Source organism: Leucoraja erinacea, chromosome 8, assembly GCF_028641065.1.
Source record: "Leucoraja erinacea ecotype New England chromosome 8, Leri_hhj_1, whole genome shotgun sequence".
NCBI classification, from domain to species: Eukaryota; Metazoa; Chordata; class Chondrichthyes; order Rajiformes; family Rajidae; genus Leucoraja; species Leucoraja erinaceus.
Genome location: NC_073384.1, coordinates 13,462,468 through 13,479,643, shown reverse-complemented (window position 1 = coordinate 13,479,643; position 17,176 = coordinate 13,462,468). Strand labels below are relative to the sequence as shown.

General features: G+C 44.5%; 1 protein-coding gene across 1 annotated transcript in view; it reads left to right on the top strand.

Moving 5' to 3' along the window:
* memo1 (mediator of cell motility 1) overlaps positions 1-17,176 on the top strand; it is a 45,017-nt gene that overhangs the window by 13,907 nt on the left and 13,934 nt on the right. The window contains exons 3-4 of the mRNA XM_055639004.1: positions 2,046-2,114; positions 12,520-12,632. Of these exons, the coding sequence (XP_055494979.1) occupies positions 2,046-2,114; positions 12,520-12,632 (182 nt within the window). The remainder of the gene's footprint in view (positions 1-2,045; positions 2,115-12,519; positions 12,633-17,176) is intronic.

Genomic DNA, 17,176 nt, shown 5'->3' with positions numbered 1-17,176 from the left:
CTCCAGCATTTTGTGTCTATTTTTGCTACAAAGACCTGTCTCATTAGCAGTTAAATCTTACATCAGCATACCCCACGACGATCGAAAATGGAGAATATCCGACGTTATATGTCTGTAGCGGTTATTAGCTAGACTGATTCAAAATTAATCCCATTGTGGACTGCCCTTCACCTGTATTGTGATCTGCACTTAGTACTTAATTTGTCCTGTCCAGAATCCAATTGTCTATGATTTAATCATAAAGAAATCAACCCACCATCTGTTCTATGTATCTTTTTCCTCCTCATCTAGTAACTATTTTATATGTGGCATCTTATATTTATCGCCAAAGGATATTTGTCATTTTCAAAACCCTGTCGAGTAGATCTCCTCTTGGCAGAGCACATATTGATTTCACCTTCTACAGATGTCTCCTGAAACTTCATGTATTTTCACAGACTAAAAGTGCAAGCAGAATTTTCCACCACACCACCTATATTAATTGTCTCCAATATGGACTTCCTTTATGTGTCGGAAGGAACTTCAGATACTAGTTCAAACTGAAGAAGGCACAAAAAGCTGGAGTAACTCTGCGTGTCAGACAGCATCTCTGGAGAAAAGGAATAGGTGACGTTTCGGGTCGAGACCCTTCTTCAGACTGAGAGTCAGGGGAAAGGGAAACGAGAGATATAGACGGTGATGTAGAGATTTAGAACAAATGAATGAAACATTCGCTAAAAAGTAATGATGATGAAGGAAACAGGCCATTGTTAGCTAGGGGTTAGGTGAAACGAGTTACAGATAATGTGACTCAAGACAACTTTGAAACTAGTACAACGATTTTGGTGGGGGAGGGGGGGAGAGAGAGAGGGGATAAGGGTTACTTGAAGTTAGAGAAGTCAATATTTATACAGTGGGTTGTAATCTGTCCAAGCAATATATGAGGTGCTGTTTCTCCAATTTGTGTTTGGCCTCACTCTGATAATGGAGAAGCTATTTGCCAAGGAGAATCTATAATCCGTTTAAGCAAGGAGACGTGAAAGATGCCAACATTGGCAAAGTGTGCTACTAGGCCACACGCCTAATTTCACAACAGATAGCCAGCCCTCAAAGCTGCAATCTGCCTGTTTGTGTGAGAGTGGACATTCTCCTGAGGCTTGAATGGGTCACCTTGGGGAACATTTTGGTGTATTTTGCTGAAAGGTGCAGAGGAGGGAATTCTCTATTGATATCTTTCTGAAGGGATCTGGAACCTGATTGCCTAAGTCTTTCCAGCTCTTTTCAAGATATATTTTATGTTAATGCCTTTTATTTTTGCATTTCTTGTTCAATCTTTTCTCTCTGTGCCCAAAGCAGTCAGCAGTTGACCTGCTGCAGAGCCTCTTGATGTTTCTCCAGCTGCTGCTGGTATATACAGTGGTGCAGGCCCAGTGACCTTCCTCCCATGCTGAGAAATACTTGGTTTAATCTTGCTTCATTGACCTCCCTTCTATTGATTCCATTTATACCTCACTTTGCCTCGGTAAGGCCAACAGCATAATCAAGGACGAGTTGCACCCTGGCCACTCCCTCCTCTCCCCTCTCCCATCAGGCAAAAGGTATAGAAATGTGAAACCGCACACCTCCAGATTCAGGGATAGCTGGGAAGAAACTATCCCTGAATCTGGAGGTGATATCAGATCATGATAACATGATCATCCTACACAACCAGAGAGCAGTGTTGATCTACGATTTACCTCTTTGATGTCCCTCGGACTACCCCTGACCGGACTTTGCTGGCTTTACCTTGCACTAAACGTTATTTCCTTAGCATGCGTCTATACACAATAATGTATTGATTGTATTCATGTATTGTCTTTCTGCTGACTGGTTAGCACGCAACAAAAAGGTTTTCACTGTACCTTGGTACACGTGACAGTAAACTGAACTGTTGGAACTCTGCCCTTCAGTGGACTGCTGGCTGAAGGACCCATCTCACCATGTTTTGGAACTAGAACCTGCGCTTGCCGTGGACATTTTGTTCAGCTCTGGACTTGCGCAAACCTCTTCTGCTTTTGTCTTCACAGTCACGCAGGGTACACGTACTGTGGATCTTGTGCTGCTCATGCTTATAAACAAGTGGATCCATCCATCACGTAAGTAAATCTTAATTCTGGGGATTGTCTTCTAGCAGCTATTGTCATAAACAAAGCAAATTTTTAAAGGGACGCCTGACTATAATTGGCGATAGGAACCGTTAAGTCAATGAAACATTACCAGATAATAAACATCAGCATAACTAAAGCCTTTGGAATTAGGTTTCACAGGTCTTTTATTGTCGCATGTACCAATTAAGGTACAGTGATATGCGAATTACCATACAGCCATACAAAAAAAAATAACAAGACACAAAACTACATAAAAGTTAACATAAACATCCACCACAGCAGATTCCCCACATTCTTCACCATGATGGAAGGCAAGAAAGTCCAACCTTCTCCCTCTTATTCTCCCACGGTCGGGGCAGCTGCACCTCCCGCAGCCGGGCGATTGAAACTTCCACGTCAGGGCAATCGAAACTCCTGCATTGGGGCGGTCGAAATTCCTACGGTTTAGAGTTCCTGAAGTCGGTCTCTGACCAGAGACGCGGGCTCCGTGATGTTAAAGTCCGCAAGCACCCGAGGTCAGCCCCTGGGAAACAGATCGTGAGCTCCGCGATGGTAAGTCCGCAGGCGACCACAGTGGAGCTCTCGAAGTCGGTCTCCAGCAGAGGCCCCCAACTACTCGATGCGGACGGAGATACGATACGGAAAAATACCACATCTCCGTCGAGGTAAGAGATTAGAAAATGATTCCCCCAACCCCCCCACCACATAAAAGAAACTAAAGAACACTAAAAACATACATTTAACACATACAATTAAAACACATAGAAGGAAAGGACTTTGGCACGGCAGCCATTGCTAGCGCCACCCGGTGGATATGTATCACCAATTAGGTGGTGATAGAACCGATATAAAATATTTAACTCCATCCTATCACCTTTGGTTAAATCCCTCCCTACCTATGTCCAAGACACCTCAGACACTCTCCGTCGTCTCCGCGCATTCAATTCTCTAGGCCCTCACCCCCTCATCTTCACCATGGACGTCCAATCACTATACACCTCCATCCCCCACCACGATGGTCTCACAGCCCTCCGGTTCTTCCTCGACCAGAGAAGCAACCCATACCCAGCCACTGACACTCTCCTCCGCCTAGCGGAGCTGGTCCTCACCCTCAATAACTTCGCGTTCGACTCCTCCCACTTCCTCCAAATACAAGGCGTAGCTATGGGCACACGCATGGGCCCCAGCTATGCCTGCCTATTTGTAGGTTACGTCGAGCAATCCTTGTTCAATACATACCAGGGCCCCATCCCCAACCTCTACCTCCGCTACATCGACGACTGCTTTGGTGCCACCTCCTGCACCCGCACACAACTGACTGACTTCATCCACTTCACCACTAATTTCCACCCGGCACTGAAATACACCTGGACCATTTCCGACACTTCCCTACCATTCCTTGACCTCACTATCTCCATTGCAGGTGATAGACTTCTAACCGACATACACTATAAACCCACTGACTCCCATGACTATCTGGACTACACTTCTTCCCACCCTGCTTCCTGTAAGGACTCCATCCCCTACTCCCAATTCCTCCGTCTACGCCGCATCTGCTCCACGGATGAGGCGTTCCACACCAGGACATCTGAAATGTCCTCACTATTCAGGGAACGGGGGCTCCCCTCCTCCACCATAAATGAGGCTCGCACCAGGGTCTCTTCCATACCCCGCAACACTGCTCTCTCTCCCCATCCCCGCACTCGCAACAAGGGCCGAGTCCCCCTAGTCCTCACCTTTCACCCCACCAGCCGTCACATACAAAAAATAATCCTCCGTCAGTTTCGCCACCTCCAACGTGACCCCACTACTCGCCACATCTTCCCATCTCCCCCCATATCTGCCTTCCGCAAAGACCGCTCCCTCCATAACTCCCTTGTCAATTCTTCCCTTCCCTCTCGGTCCACCCCCTCCCCGGGCACTTTCCCTTGCACCCGCAAGAGATGCAACACTTGTCCCTTTACCCCCCCCCTCGACTCCGTTCAAGGACCCAAGCAATCGTTCCAGGTGCGACAGAGGTTTACCTGCATCTCTTCCAACCTCGTCTATTGCGTCCGCTGCTCTAGATGTCAGCAGATCTATATCGGTGAGACCAAGCGGAGGTTGGGCGATCGTTTCGCCGAACACCTCCGCTCGGTCCGCAATAACCAAGCTGACCTCCCGGTGGCTCAGCACTTCAACTCCCCCTCCCATTCCGCCTCCGACCTCTCTGTCCTGGGTCTCCTCCATGGCCACAGCGAGCAGCACCGGAAATTGGAGGAACAGCATCTCATATTCCGTTTGGGGAGTCTGCACCCCGGGGGCATGAACATCGACTTCTCCCAATTCTGTTAGTCCTTGCTGTCTCCTCCCCTTCCTCAGCTCCCCTGCTGTCTCCTCCCACCCTCCAGCCTTCCGGCTACTCCTCCTTTTCCCTTTCTTGTCCCCACCCACCCCCACCCCTGATCAGTCTGAAGAAGGGTTTCGGCCCGAAACGTTGCCTATTTCCTTCGCTCCATAGATGCTGCTGCACCCGCTGAGTTTCTCCAGCTTTTCTGTGTAACCTAAAATATTTAACTGTTATTTTCAGGTTTAGGTGTGGTGTATAGTGGTGCTTTCCCCTCCCCACCCTCCTCCCTCCATTCGCTAAACCCACTGCTTTTGTTATAAACTAATGCCCCTCGACTTGCACATAAATGGTACAACATTCAACATTCTGGGTATTACAACACCCGGAAGTGTAGTAAACAAAAAGTATGCTTGTGGCGTACAAGCGGGATAGATTGAAGAACTGAAGATTTAAAGGAGTACACATTGTTTTGTATAAGCTCGGGTCACTTCTTTAATTTGGGCTGTTTATAATGCATGCTCAATAAAAAACATTATCACATTTTGCAGGTGATATATCCAGTTGAGAAGTGTTTTTTTTTTTTAAACACAGATGGAACCAGGGCACAATAGTGTTTAGTTTCCAAACCAGATATTGCAGTCTAAGGTTGTCTATCATGTATGTTTGTCTACATCTCTTGGACATTAAATGGAGTTGAAGCTGTGTAGGGAAATCTGCCAGTTGACAGAGAGTAATGGTTTTAATAAGGACCAGGCATCAAAGGTAAAGGATATATACAAATATAAATAATGTCAAGTATACTGCACAGCTGGGCACTATATGAAGTAAGGAAGTTGAGGTTTAGGCACTGGCAGAGTAAAATGTAAGAGTTTATAACGAGTATCAAACGAGAATTGTCCAAATTTGGAAGTATGTCTGATAAGAATAAGAGAGTAGTTTGAGAGATTAGAGATCTAGGCACCATGCAAACTAGAGGAACGGCACCTCATATTTTGCTTGGGTAGCTTACAACCTAACAGTATGAAAATCAAATCCTTCAGTTTAAGGTAACCAACCTACAATCCCCTCCCCATTCCCCTCTCCTCCCTGCGCCCCACCTGGATTGGCACTCATTTCTCCCCTTTACCCCTCCCGGGTCAACATCCTCGATTCCTTCCTCTGGCCTCTCAATTCGAGCCTCTTCTATCCTTATTGGACACTTTTGGGCTTTCCTTTCTGGCATTTGACCAGCCATCTGCCAATCAAAAATGCCTCTCCCCTGTGACCTTTGTCCTGCCCCCGCCCAACTTTCTCTCTCTCTTCTTTCCCACCCCCCTCACCGCAATCTGTAAGAAGAACGATCCCAACCCGAAACGTCACCTATCCATGTACTCCAGAGATGTTGCCTGAAGCGCTGAGTTATTTCAGCACTTTGGGTTTTTTTTAGCTACCTCTACTGGTACAATATAATTTGTGAACATTAAACTGTGTTTAAATTAAATTGTCTTAGTTTTAAGAATATAGATAGAAATACAGAATTGATTATGTAGAAGTGTTACAACAGGCTGCAGAGAGCGTTTTGATTGTAGCATGTTGTAGATGTAGATTGTAGTGATGTTTGTGTGTTCATATCTGCAGGGAGCAGATACTGGCCTTGGAGAATTGCGCTATGGCTCTTTGAGTTGGTAGATTTGGTGGTGACTAGAGGGGAATTTAGGTTGGAAAAACTGAGTGTCCGAAGCTGAGAACGACAAGAGACGTTCCTTTTGGCGTGTGTTAAACAGTGCTGGGAATTGGTAGAATAGACGGAAAATGGACTTTCTTTTCCCTGTGAAATATTGAGAATAAGTGATTGTCCTATAATTAGAACACGGATTTAAAAAAACATCCACAAAATCATCTTGCTCGAGTGTTGCCACAGTGTGTAATACACCGTCCTTGATGTGGCGAAATGTAGATTATTTGAATTAGTTATGAGGGAGATAGACTTCCTTGGACAATAAGGGTATTATGTGATTTGACGAGAAAGCCAGGGGAATTCCGCTAAAACGATGGAGCTGATAAAATGGAGTGGAGCCAGTGGCTGAAAAGCTTATTGCATTGTAAAACGTTAAGTTGACTTGTGAGCAGTGTGTCATACTGTTACACTGCGTTGCTGGTTACTAGTGGTCACTGAGTTAAGAAGCTCCAGGCTGCAAATCTGTTACTGTTCATCTACTTACTGATTTTCCATTTTCCCACCCCACTACCTTCTGTCCACCATCCGTTCTCCCCATCAAACTTCATCATACATTAGAAACAAGGAACTTCAGATGGTGGTTTACAAAGTTAGGATGCTGTCTGACCCGCTGAGGTTCACATATAGTCATTGAGTCTGGATTCTGGAACATATTGCAACAGAACAGAATGCACCATCTCCAGACACAAGCAAATGTCTCTTTATCCTCTGCTCAAGGGGAATTAGGGACGACTGACTAATTTTATTGGTGATGACAAAATGAATTGAGGCCAAGAAATGTGTACTGCTCATATATGCTTCTCGTACGTAGAACAAAAACTCAATCGTGGGCCTCATTGAGGAGCCTATGATAACAGAAAGTAAACAGCTGTAATTTGACTTGGAACAAGTAACCAAATTCCTATGGTTAGATTGCTGTCTTCAGGGTCTGCACTGCAAGAGACACCGTGAGATAGGGTGGCACAGCGGTAGAGTCACTGTCTTACAGCGCCAGAGACCCGGATTCAATCCTGACCACTGTGTACAGAGTTTGTACGTTCTCCCCGTGACCTGCGTGGGTTTTCTCCGGGAAGCTGCGGTTTCCTCCCACACTCTAAAGAAGTACAGGTTTGTAGGTTAATTAGCTTTGTACACATGTAAAGTTGTCCCTAGTGTGTGTGTAGGTTACTGTTAGTATGCGGGGATCGCTGGTCAGTGCGGGCTCGGTGGGCTGAAGAACCTGTTTTTGTGCAATATTTCTAGACTAAACAAAAACCAAGATTTGGAGATGGGGAACATTCTGCTTAAAAACTATACATGGTGGTACAGCATCCTCACCAGTTTCAAATACTCATGGGTCTACTATATATTTTCTTTTGTTCGATTGACCTGTGCAAATAATGCATGTGTGTTCCCCGGTTGAATGCCCGAACAGTAACACAACTGTTCCGATTGCTGTTTAATTTTCATGCATTGTGATAAACCTCCTACTCCACAGCCCCACTTCACCACGTTTCCTTTTGAAGGTGGTGGAGTGGGACTGTCGAGTGCTTCAGCAGAGAAAGCTTCATTGTTTGCTCATGAAGGGCCACTTGATTGTAGTGTGTGAAAACGGAAGCGTCCCTTCAATTTTTACCAGCGGATTAATAGATACTTTGTACTTAAACGGCCCATGTAGGAGCTTATCAGGGAAAGCAGACTCAATGCTAGCATTTATTTCAAGAGGGCTTGTGTACAAAAACATGGATGTAATGCTGAGGCTCTACAAGGCGCTGGTCAGGCCGCCTTTGGAATATTGTGAGCAGTTTTGGCCACTATTTCTGAGGAAGGATGTGCTGGCTCTGGAGAGGGTCCAGAGGAGGTTTACAAGAATGATAACAGGAATGAGCGGGTTAACGTATGATGAGCATTTGTCGGCACTGGGCCCGTACTCGCTGGAGTTTAGAAGAATAAGGGGGGACCTCATTGAATCATACGGAATAGTAAAAAACGCTTGGATAGAGAGGATGTGGAGAGCATGTTTCCGCTAGTGGGAGAGTCTAGAACTAGAAGTTATAGCCTCAGAATTAAAGGACATTATTTTAGGAAGGAGATGAGGAGAAATCCCTTTAGTCAGCGGGTGGTGAATCTGAAATTCTTTGCCAAAGCTGTAGAGGCCAGGTCAGTGAATATTTTTAAGGCAGAGATAGATAGATTTTTGATTAGTACAGGTGTCGAAGGTTATAGAAAATAGGTGCAGGAGTAGGCCATTCGGCCCTTCGAGCCTGCATCGCCATTCAATATGATCATGGCTAATCGTCCAACTCGGTATCCTGTACCTGCCTTCTCTCCATCCCCCCCCCTGATCCCTTTAGCCACAAGGGCCACATCTAACTCCCTCTGAAATATAGCCAATGAACTGGCCTCAACTACCTTCTGTGGCAGAGAGTTCCAGAGATTCACCACTCTCTGTGTGAAAAATGTTTTTCTCATCTCGATCCTAAAAGATTTCCCCCTTATCCTTGTTCTGGACTTCCCCAACATCGGGAACAATCTTCCTGCATCTAGCCTGTCCAACCCCTTAAGAATTTTGTAAGTTTCTATAAGATTCTATGATCTGCCAGGGGATGTAGTTGAGGCAGGTACTATAACAACATTTAAAAGACATTTGGATAGGTACATGGATAGGAAAGGCTTGACAGGATATGGGCCAAACGCAGGAATGTGGGACTAGCACAGTATGAGGGCCATCAATATAAGATTATCATGGATAAACCCACAGAGAATGAAGGAGTGACATATTTACTCAGAGAACAGTTAGTGTGAAGTCAAGATGATTGTAATGCAGGTAGCATAAGTACACGCAAGGAGACATCAAGGAATAAAAAAGCTGGTCTATCTGGGACTGAATTGCCTTCTCTGTGTTGTGCATTCCTTCCAAGTGACTCTTTGTAACAATGTGTTTTACAATGGAGCATCTCTGCTGTCTGACAGTATGGACGAGATGGACTGTGGCATCTGTGTGAAACAAAACAGCGACAAGACCCGCTTATTCGTCAGTATTCTTTTGTGGATCAAAAACAGGGACTTTAGATAGAGAAACAAGAGTCGGGGTTGCTGGAATCTTGAACAAAAAGCAAACTGCTGGTGGAACTCAATGGGCTGGGCAGCATCGATGGAGGGAAATTGACCGACAATGGTTTTGGTTGGGACCTTTCTTGTTCACTTGCACGATATCAGCAGTGCTTGGTTACGTTTTCCAAGTGCAGATCAATGTCAAACAATAACCAGATGACTTCCCATAAGGTGATCCTCTTCATCTGCTACTTCCAGTAACAATTGGCACCAGCCACTGGAAAACTGCAAGTGGAACTTGTGTTCTTTCAAAATATACATATTGAATTAATTTCCTACACCAGTTACCGTGGGCACATCTGATTGCCAAGATCAGGAGCTGAACCTCACTAAAAATCATCGTCTTTCTTTAAATTCCATTTTAGTTACACATGCTATGTCAGTAATGTCAGCTTCCTTCCTCTCCTGTATCTCTGTGGTCAGATTGAGAGACACCTTGACCAATATCCATCACATACATGCATCAACTCTCTTGGTACTTATCCACACTGACCACTGCCATTTGTAATTCAGGTTAATGCTTGCATTATATTATGTTCACTGCAATATTACATTTGCTTATGGGCAGAGCCTCACTAACATCCAGTACCTCCTAAAACAGTGCATAAAATCATCAGAACCGATTCATTTTCCAGGGTGTAACTTCCAAGAGTTTAACATTTGTTCGGGCATATTCTGAACTGAGTCTGAATGTAATTAGTTTAGTTTAGAGACAGCGTGGAAACATGCCATTTGGCCCACCAAGTCCATGCCGCCCAGCGATCCCTGCACACTAACACCATCCTACGCACACTAGGGACACTTTACAATCTTATTACCAATCTAATTAGCCTACAAACCTGTACATCTTTGGAGAGTGGGAGGAAACCGACGCACCCAGAGAGAATGTATGCAGGTCATGGGGGGAATGTACAAACCCATGGTCAGGATCGAACCCGGGTTTCTGGACCTGTAAGATTCAGATTCAATTTTATTTGTCATTGTCAGTGTACAGTACAGAGACAACGAAATGCATTTAGCATCTCCTTTGAAGAGCGACATAGCAAACGATTTTGAATAAAAAAAAAAAATAATAAGTGTCCGGGGGTGAGGGTGATTGGCAGTCACCGAGGTACGTTGTTTAGTAGAGTGACAGCAGCCGGAAAGAAGCTGTTCCTCGACCTGCTGGTTCGGCAACGGAGAGACCTCCCGGATGGTAGGAGGGTAAACAGTCCATGGTTGGGGTGAGAGCAGTCCTTGGCGATGCTGAGCGCCCTCCGCAGACAGCGCTTGCTTTGGACAGACTCAATGGAGGGGAGCGTGGAACCGGTGATGCGTTGGGCAATTTTCACCACCCTCTGCAATGCCTTCCGGTCGGAGACAGAGCAGTTGCCATACCATACTGTGATGCAGTTGGTAAGGATGCTCTCGATGGTGCAGCGGTAGAAGTTCACCAGGATCTGAGGAGACAGATGGACCTTCTTCAGTCTTCTCAGGAAGAAGAGACGCTGATGAGCCTTCTTGATCAGAGTAGAGGTATTGTGGGTCCAAGAGAGGTCATCGGAGATGTTGACTCCCAGGAACCTGAAGCTAGAAACACGTTCCACCTCCGTCCCGTTAATGTGGATGGGGGTGTGCGTGCCGCCTCTGGACTTCCTGAAGTCTACAATGAGCTCCTTGGTCTTCTTGGAGTTAAGGGCCAGGTTGTTGTCAGCGCACCATGCTGCTAAGTGCTGGACCTCCTCCCTGTAGGCCAGCTCATCGTTGTTGCTGATGAGGCCAATCACCGTTGTATCATCTGCACACTTGATGATGGTGTTAGTACCATGTACAGGTGTGCAGTCATAGGTGAAGGTAAGGCAGCAGCTCGATTGCTGTGCCGCCCAATTAATTGATAATATGCAAGCAGAATTCACTGTGTTTTGCCAACCACATTATGTTCCTGAATGTTAATTCATGTTATTTTTGTTCGCATTTTTTGTTGACTACAATGATTGCAATGTGTTGCGTAAGCAATTCTCATTCAGTATTGCTGTGTCCACTGTTTTGATGTAGTTGTAGGCTACACACAGTTAGCTGATTGTTCTTTGGGATGAGTTGCTCCTCCCAAATCTGTCACCATCTTGTAGGTAAAATTCTGGGGAAGCTTCTGGCAATTTATATATTCTTCAAAGTTATTGCCAGTTCCACCAGCCTTCCAATGGGTTCAAAATGAATGTACATTTGGGGTATTAAAGTACAGCAGCAAAGGAGATACGTTACAGGTGGGGGTGGCACAATGGCGCAGTGGTAGAGCTGCTGCCTTACAGCGCCAGTGACCTGGGTTTGATCCTGACGACAGGTGTACTACTGTATGAATTTGTACATTCTGCCTGTGACCGCGTGGGTTTTCAACAGGTGCTCCGGTTTCCTTCCACACTCCAAAGAGGTACAGGTTTGTGGGGTAATTGGCTTCGGCAAAATTTTTAATTGTCCTAAGTGTGTAGGATAGTGTCAGTGTTCGGGGTAATCCCTGGTCGTCACGGACTCGGTGGGCTGAATGGCCTGATTCCGCGCTGTATTTTTAAAGTCTAAAGTATTCAAGAAAAGGTTCCTTTAATATTCTCAGTTGATGTAACGTTAGCTTTGAGCAATATTGAAAAGCTCCACACAAAGTGATCAAATTCACAGAGGATCCAAAGATGGAAGACAGCTCAGGAATACTAGATAGGATGGATACTTTTAATTATGTTGTAAAAGTAGAACTAAGGGAGAATCTTGGAAGATTTTAAAGGTTAACAGTGAGAAATTCAACATGAGGTGATTGATTAAAAATGATCTTTGAGCACTATTTGGAGGCTTTACACACAGTGGTCAAATGTACAGACGATTCCAAGTGGAAGACAACTCGGGAATAATAGACAATGAATACTTTTAATTATGTCGTGAAAGTAGAATTAAGGGAGAAACGTGACATTTTTAAGAGAAATTCTACACTTGGTGGTCAATAAAATTTCAAATTGGAGCCGAAAGAAACCCACACATGAAACATTTCAGAAACAGCACTGTACTGCATTGAAGTGAATGAACTAAGATTAGGTAAATAGTCTTTCTCAGCTATGATTCCTCCGTGACCCTTAAAGCATGGGAGATAGAGATTATGACGTTCAACTCTGTACAAATGTCATCATCTAACAGCACTCTTGAGATCAGGCAAATGTTTTTGTCACTTACATCACTGGTTGTGTTAAAACAGAAAGAAGGTGATCATTTAACTTGTCAATTTAATTTGCCAGACGCAGAGTTTTTATCTTGGGACCATCGCACCATGCACCTCTATCTCGCTGTGCTCTATCCACTGCAGATATTTATAGAACGCCTTTGTACGATCTACGCATCGATCAAAAGAGTAAGTGTTAATCTTTGGCCCTTCATCCTTATTGCAAAGCTTGGCTCTTCATTCTTATTGCAAAGCAATATATGTGGCGCCAATAACTGTGTGTGAAGCAATCGATGCCAGGATTACCTGATGCCCTTATCGTGATTTATACGAGGGCAAGTAGTAGATATAACGGATGACAAAATGCAGTGACTAGTAAATATAGAGTTTGAAAAGTTTACCATAAATTCCCTGAAATGCACAAAGCTAGGTGTAGTGATTTGAAGCTACAAGCTTACGAGATGGGATAGGCAAAATGCAATGTATTTATATTGAAGAGGGAAGAGTCGTTTTATTCAATAGATCTGTGGTGGCATTTCTGCTTCTTCCTACTACTTCATTTAACCGTAGCATGAATTTTTATTTTGTTCCCTCTATGCATGTTTATTTAGTTCCTCCTTTTGCGTTGCTTATCTGAACTTCTCTCTGTGGTAAGATCCTCATTCTGAAGAAGTTCCCTGCATGATTTATTACTATGTAGTAATATGTAGCGGTGGAGTTGCTGCCTTACAGCAAAATGCAGTGCCAGAGACCCGGGTTTGATCCCGACTACAAGTGCTGTCTGTATGGAGTTTGTACGTTCTCCCCGTGATCTGCGTGGGTTTTCCCCGAGATCTTCGGTTTCCTCCCACACTCCAAAGACGTACAGGTTTGTAGGTTAATTGGCCTGATAAAAATGTAAAATTGTCCAAGCTGGCGATATGCAGAGTACTGCCCTGCCGACTACAAAATTCAGAAGGTTCAGATCTGGCTTCTATTCTCTGTTCAAGGAGAAATATCTTCCCTTTCTCTCCGCCTTTCATCATTTTCAACACTGCCTGTCACATCAATTAATTTTAGTCTGAAATGGAAGGGAATAATTGTATATGACATAAAAATACCCAAAGGTTACATCAAGTAATCAGGCTGATTGGTCTATGTGGTCTATGTTGTGTGATAAGCTGTTTACGAGTGTAATGAATTATAAATTTCATTATGAGGAGGGGAAATAAAAACCAAGAGATAATAATGAATCCTGTTACATTTTGGTTATGTGATGCCACACACACACACACACACAAAGCACACACACACACACACACACACGCACACACACACACACACACACACACACACACACACACACACACACACACACACACACACACACACACACACACACACACACACACACACACACACACACACACACACACACACACACACTAGCTTTGTAGCTTTGTATCATCAGCAAACTTGGACATACTACAGATGATCTAAATTATTAATATAGATAGTGAGCGGCCAGGGCCCCAGCATTGATCCCCACAGTATTCCATCCTGAAAATTACCCCTTGTCACCTTCCCCACAGCTAAAAATGAACCATTCTACATTTCCTTGAACATCGTCTGCGTTGATCTGTCTTTTTCACACTTTACCCCTCCATGCGGTCATGGTGGCGCAGCGGTAGAGTTGCTGTCTTACAGCGAATGCAGCGCCGGACACCGGGTTCGATCCCGACTATGGGTGCTGTCTGTGTGGAGTTTGTACCTTCCCCCCGTGACCTGCATGAGTTTTCTCTGAGATCTTCGCTTTCCTCCCACTCTCCAAGGACGTAGGTTTGTAGGTTCATTGGCTTGGTAAATGTAAAAAATGTCCCTTGTGGGTGTAGGATAGTGTTAATGTGTGGGAATCGCTGGCCGACGCGGACCCATTGGGCCGAAGGGCCTGTTTCCGAGCTGTATCTCTATCACTAGACTTCCTCTTCCCTGACCCTCAGTCTGAGGAAGGGTCTCGACCCGAAACGTCACCCATTCCCTCTCTCCAGAGATGCTACCTGTCCTGATGTTACTCCAGCATTTTGTGTCTCATTTTTTCCTGCTGCCTGTTCTCCAGGGATCAATCAATTCTCCATGCATACAACTCTAATTTGGGTTCATGGTCTATAGTGTGGCACCTTACCAAAGGCTTTCTGAAAGTCAAAATACACCAGGTTTAACTATACCCCTGAATATTCTAGAGTTGCAACCTCAAAGTTGCATCAGAATTGTCAAACATGATTTCATAAATCCATATTGATTTTGCCCAAAGGTAGACACAAAGAGCTGGAGTAACTCAGCAGGTCAGGCTGCATTTCTGGAGAAAAAGGATGGGTGACATTTCGAGTCAGGACCCTTCTTCAAACTGGGGGAGCCTTCCACTTCTTTGTTTCTGCTTCTTGATTTTGCCCAAATCTATTAATATTTTCCAAATGACCTGTTGCCATTTCCTTAATAATAGAATCCAGCATTTTCCAGACTATTCAAGTCAATCTAACTGGTTTGTAGTTTCATGGTTCCTTTCTCCTTCCTTTCTTAAATAGTGTGATTACACTTGCTGCTTTCAAATGTGTGGAGACTGTTCAAAGATCATTGGAATTTCAGAAGATAACAACCAATACTTTCCCAATCTCCAAAACAACCATGTTCATTCCTCCAGGATGCACATCATCCTTACCTGGTGACTTGTTAGCATTCTGTACCATTATATCTCTTCAATACGAGTTCTTTACTTCTGCTCATTTCTTTGCACTCCTTATTTACTCTGGATCTTTTCCCCTCCACTATTTCTGAGATCTTCTGTGTCTTCCATAAAGAATGCCACAAAATATTTATTTCAAGACGAAACACAGCAATTCCAAATCCATTATATGCTAAATATGATTTGAATGTATAGATGGTGAAAATGGTTGGATTATTCATTTACATTGCTATGTGTCTGTAAACATTCAGTACGTGTAAGTAAATCTCAAGTAACTCAGCTGTATTTGTTCCTGTGCTTTTAGCTTGTTGATCTTTACTGGGTGAATCAATAGAACATATTCCAGTACGGTGTAGGAAAGAACTGCAGATGCTGGTTTAAATCGAAGATAAACACAAAATGCTGGAGTAACTCAGCGGGTCAGGCAGTATCTCTGGAGAGAAGGAATGGGCGACGTTTCAGGTCGGGACCCTTCTTCAGACTGGTGTCAGGGGAGGGGGCGGGACAAAGATAGAATGTAGTCGGAGACAGTACGACTAGTGGGAGAACTGGGGAGGGGATGGATAGAGAAAGCAAGGGCTATCTGAAGTTAGAGAAGTCAATATTCATACCGCTGGGGTGAAATATGAGGCGCAAATTGGAGGAACAGCACCTCCTATTTCGCTTGGGCAGCTTACATCCCAGCGGTATAAACATTCACCTCTAACTTCATATAGCCTTTGTGTTCCCTCTCTCCATCCACTTCCCCTTCCCAGTTCTCCCACTAGTCTTACTGTCTCTGACTACATTCTATCTTTGTCCTCAACCCCCAACCCCCCCTGACATCAGTCTGAAGAAGGGTCTCAACCAGAAACGTCACCCATTCCTTCTCTTCAGAGATGTTGCCTGACCTGCTGAGTTACTCCAGCATTTTGTGTATATACCACCATAGCACAGGAATAGAACCCTTTGGCCCACAGTCTGTGCTAATGTGCCACCATGATGCTAACATGAACCAATCAAAATTTGGTTTAAAAAAAAGGGACCTTTTCTGAGTGTGACCTCATGGTACATAAATAATAGAAACATAGAAAATAGGTGCAGGAATAGGCCATTCGGCCCTTCAAGCCAGACATTCAATAAGATCATGGTTGATCATCCAAAATCAGTACCCCGCGCCTGCTTTCTCCCTATATCCCTTGATTGTTAACCCCAAGAGCTATATCTAACCCTCCCTTGAAAACATCCAGTGAAATGGCCTCCACTGCCTTCTGTGGCAGAGAATACCACATATTCACAACTCTCTAGGTGAAAATGTTTTTCCTCATCTCAGTAATAAATGGCCTACCCCTTATTCTTAAACTGTGACCCCTGGTTCTGGACTCCCCCAACATCGGGAACATTTTTCCTGCATCTAGCCTGTCCAATCCCTAAAGAATTTTTAATGTTCCTATAAGATCCCCTCTCATCCTTTTATATTCCAGTGAATACAAGCCCAGTCAACCCATTCTTTCGTCATATGTCATCCTGCATACCTGGAATTAACCTGGTGAACCTACGCTGCACTCCCTCAATAGCAATAATGTCCTTCCTCAAATTCAGAGACCAAAACTGCACACAATACTTCAGGTGTGGTCTTGCCAGGGCCCTGTACAATTGCAGTAGGACCTCCTTGCTCCAATACTCAAATCCTCTCACTGTGAAGGCCAACATGCCATTTGCGTTCTTCACTGCCTGCTGTACCTGCATGCTTACTTTCAGTGACTGATGTACAAGGACACCCAGGTCTCATTGCACCTCCCCTTTTCCTAATCTGACACCATTCAGCATTCAGATAATAATCTGCCTTCTTGTTGTTGCCACCAAAGTGGATAACCTCACATTTGCCAACATTATACTGCATCTGCCATGCATCTGCCCTCTCATCCAACCTATCCAAGTCACCTTGCAGCCTCACGCTGCCATCCAGCGTTGTGTCATGTGCAAACTTGGAGATGTTACATTTAATTCCTTTGTCTAAATCGTTAATATATTA